General features: G+C 49.4%; 1 protein-coding gene across 1 annotated transcript in view; it reads left to right on the top strand.

The window, feature by feature from the left end:
- The window catches only part of ALAD (aminolevulinate dehydratase), a 14,685-nt gene that overhangs the window by 5,657 nt on the left and 5,100 nt on the right, over nt 1–3,928 (top strand). The window contains exons 2-4 of the mRNA XM_011950125.1: nt 2,063–2,253; nt 3,208–3,258; nt 3,756–3,873. Coding sequence (XP_011805515.1) covers nt 2,141–2,253; nt 3,208–3,258; nt 3,756–3,873 — 282 coding nt within the window. The 5' untranslated portion in view covers nt 2,063–2,140. The remainder of the gene's footprint in view (nt 1–2,062; nt 2,254–3,207; nt 3,259–3,755; nt 3,874–3,928) is intronic.

Consider the following 3,928-nt stretch of genomic DNA (forward strand, 5'->3'; position numbering starts at 1 on the left):
CACCCGGCTAATTTTTTTTTTTTATTTTTAGTGGAAATGGGGTTTCACCATGCTGGTCAGGCTGGTCTCAAACTCCTGACCTCAAGTGATCCACCTGCCTTGGCCTCCCAAAGTGCTGGAATTACAGGCATGAGCCACCGTGCCTGGCCTAATTTTTGTATTTTTAGTAGAGACAGGGTTTCACCAGATTGGCCAGCCTGGTCTCAAACTGATCTCAAGTGATCCACCCGCCTTGGTCTCCAAAGTGCTGGGATTACAGGTGTGAGCCACCACACCCGGCCCCTGTCTTCTAATACGCCTCTTCTGACCTCCTCACTCCCACTGGAGCCATGGCTCACTTCTGGTCAGGCTCCATGCACTCAGTCAGCCCTGCCTCACAGGACTGCAGTACCCACTCAATGAGAAATCACCCGTGAAAATGCCAGGCATGGTCTGGCACACAGTAGGTGCTCAAGAAACAAATGTTAATGCCCCAGCTTCCTTCTGTCTTGTATCCACGAATTTGGCATTTGGGGCATGTTTTTGTACTTCACGTAATTAAATATTTACTGTGTACCAAGGTCAATGTGTGACAGAGCACTGTGGGGGAGGCAAAAATGAACCAACTCTGGACCTTGCCCTGCAGAAGCTCTGTCTGCTGGCACGAGATAAGACAGGTCCACAAATAACTTACAGAAGAGAGACTGCAATCTGGAAAAGAAAGCCTCAGTGCGAGAGGGAAGGAGAACCCTGTAGATTTGGGTGTGGGGAGAGCACAGCCTTTCAGGTAAAGGGACAAGGTGAAGAAAGCAAGAAGGTGTACTTGTGCTCGTGGAGCCCAGGAAACTCCTTGGGCTAGAAAAGATTTGGTGGCACTCTATACAGTGTATGTATGTGTCTGTCTGTCTATCTGACATGAATGGTACTATTTTCTCCTATTGGTGTGCATTGTACCTAACAAGAAGTCCGTGTCCCAAGGTGCTAGCCGTACTTTTCTCTTTTCTTTCTTTCTTTCTTTCTTTCTTTTTTGAATGAAGTCTTGATCTGTCGCCCAGGCTGGAGTGCAGTGGCACAATCTCGCCTCACTGCAACCTCCTCCTGGGTTCAAGCGGTTCTTCTGCCTTAGCCTCCCCAGTAGCTGGGATTACAGGCACGCACCACCATGCCCAGCTGAATTTTTTCTTTGTATTTTCAGTAGAGGTGGGGTTTCACCATGTTGGCCAGGCTGGTCTCGATTTCCTGACCTCGAGCGATCTGCGCACCTCAGCCTCCCAAAGTGCTGAGATTACAGGCGTGAGCCACCATGCCTGGCCAACAGTACTTTTTTCTACAGGTAGAATTGCAGGGGATTTTTCTCTTTTTGCTTATCTGCACTTTTCTAAAAGTTCTGCCATGAACATGGGCATTTTTTGTGGAATAAACAAAGTTTAAATGTTGGCTTCTCAACATGCCCAGCTAGAAAATTATTTTTTTGGCCAGGCACCATGGCTCACACCTGTAATCCCAGCACTTTGGGAGGCCGAGGCAGGCAGATTGCTTGAGCCCGGGAGTTCAAGACCAGCCTGGGCAGCATGGCAAGACCTCCATCTCTACAAAAAATACAAAAATTAGCTGGGTGTTATGGTGCACACCTGTAGTCCCAGCTACTTGGGAGGCTGAGCTGGGAGAAGCAGTTGAGCTCGGGAGGTCAAGGCTGCAGTGAGTTGAGATTGTACCACTGCACTCCAGCCTGGGCGACAGAGACCCTGTCTGAAAAAAAAAAAAAAGAAAGAAAATAATTTTTTTAAAACAGTCATTGCTTGCTCAGATGTCTACTTTAAAAGATAATAATGAACAGAAAGCAGTCACATAAAATACAAGCCCAAATTTTATATCATTAGATTCTGATTATTATGAAAGTTTCTAAAGACTTACTTTCATTTCTCAACTTACCTTTTTGACCAGCAGGGACTGGTGAACGATGCTGTGAGTAGCATTAGGCTAGAGAGAGGGGAGGCAGGAATCTGGAAGAGCTGTCTTCCAGATGTGACCATCTCCTGAGGACAGGGACCATGTCTCATGTGCTGCCCATCTCGCCCCACAGACAGAGCCTGCAGCCAACAACACCCCAGGAGCCCTCGGTTCCAACGAACTGCTGCCCCTGTGCCCACTGGCCCATGCCATGCAGCCCCAGTCCGTTCTGCACAGCAGCTACTTCCACCCACTGCTTCGGGCCTGGCAGACAGCCACCACCACCCTCAATGCCTCCAACCTCATCTACCCCATCTTTGTCACGTGAGTCTCCAGGAATGGGCCAGGCCTCTGCTCTGCTGGTTGGGATTGGGGAGGGAGTGTTGACTGCAGCGGGCATCAGTATTGCTGGGGGTGGCAAAGTGAGCTGTCAGCTTGAAATTCAAGGTACTGGAAGCAGCCTACTTGGATTAAGGATAGGAATCTTAGGAACAAAACAAACTTTGAAAGAACTCATTCATCCCATTTGGAAAATTAGAAGAATAACCCTTGCCTGCCATCCTGAGCTCTTGCAACAAGACAGAAGCTGAGAAGGTGCTCTGTAGGTTGTAAAGTGCTATGTACCTGTAAGAGATGGCAATTGTGATTGTTAATAATAACGCAGACATTTACTGAGTACTTACTCTGTACCAGGTACTATGCTAAGCACCTACACACATGACCTCATTCAATTCTGAAAGCATTTGTATGAAGAAGGAGTAGCTATCCTCTAGAACATCAGCTCTTTGAGGGCAGGGATATTTGTCTGTTTTGTTCACTTTTGTATCATCAGGGCCTAGAACAGTGCTTGGCACATAATATAAGTACTCAATAAATATTTGTTGAATGAATGAATTAACCACGCATGATAGACATAAAGACCTAAGTCTCCAAGAGATGATAGAACTTGGCCACGGTCACCCAGGCAGTAAGTGGCTGGGATAAGCAGCAAGGACCTGCCAAATTCAGAGTCCAAGTTCTTAACCACTTAATTCCTTCCTGTAATTACCATTCTTTTAGTACAGTTGCTACTGTTGTCACTGTTATTTTTGTTGTTCCTATTATTATTTCAGGCCCTGGGCTTGACCAGGCAGGGAAGCCAGACACTGGATCCCACCCTCCTCCCACCATCTCCACTCCCATATTTCTTCCCTGCTTCCCAACCATTCCTCTCAGTTGCCCCCTCACCACTGGCCCTTCCCACAGCCACCAATCCATATCACACCCCTGCTCTTACAGGGATGTTCCTGATGACATACAGCCTATCGCCAGCCTCCCAGGAGTGGCCAGGTAGGAGACATGGAGTTGGGGGGCCAGGGTGTGGTGGAGGGAAAGATTCCACAGGTGGAAGTGCCAGGAGGTAAAAGCAGACCTAGGAAGTAGAAGATGCGGACAGGCAGACATCAGCTCAGTAGAGGGAAGGGTTTCCCCGGGGCCAGAGCTGTTCCACAGTGGGAGGGGCAGCCCTATAAAGTAATGAGCTACCCATCACCAGAGGCGTCGCGGCAGAGGCTGTTGCAGAAGGGAGCTGAACTGCAGATGGGAGTTCAATAAGAGGGCCTCGGAGGAGCCTTCCGCAGCCGAATTCCAGAAGAGCTCTGCCACTCAGGGCCTCGGTCTTCCCTCCTATTTAGTGGATGTGTCCCTGCCCCTTCCTGTCCTGGGGGCTTGAACTCTCCTGGTGCCATATGCAGCTTGGTTTCTAACAGAGGCACAGTGTGGTGGAGTCCAGAGGACCTTTGCCTGGGACCTGCCTTCCTTCAACCCCTCTACCCACCCCCACACAGGTATGGTGTGAACCGGCTGGAAGAGATGCTGAGGCCCCTGGTGGAAGAGGGCCTACGCTGTGTCTTGATCTTTGGCGTCCCCAGCAGAGTTCCCAAGGTGAAGAATCAAAGGAAGGGCTAAGAAGGGAGGTTGCGCTCACGCCCATAATCCCAGCACTTTGGGAGGCCAAAGC

Source organism: Colobus angolensis, unplaced genomic scaffold (genome assembly GCF_000951035.1).
Source record: "Colobus angolensis palliatus isolate OR3802 unplaced genomic scaffold, Cang.pa_1.0 Scaffold301, whole genome shotgun sequence".
In the NCBI taxonomy this organism is placed as follows: domain Eukaryota; kingdom Metazoa; phylum Chordata; class Mammalia; order Primates; family Cercopithecidae; genus Colobus; species Colobus angolensis.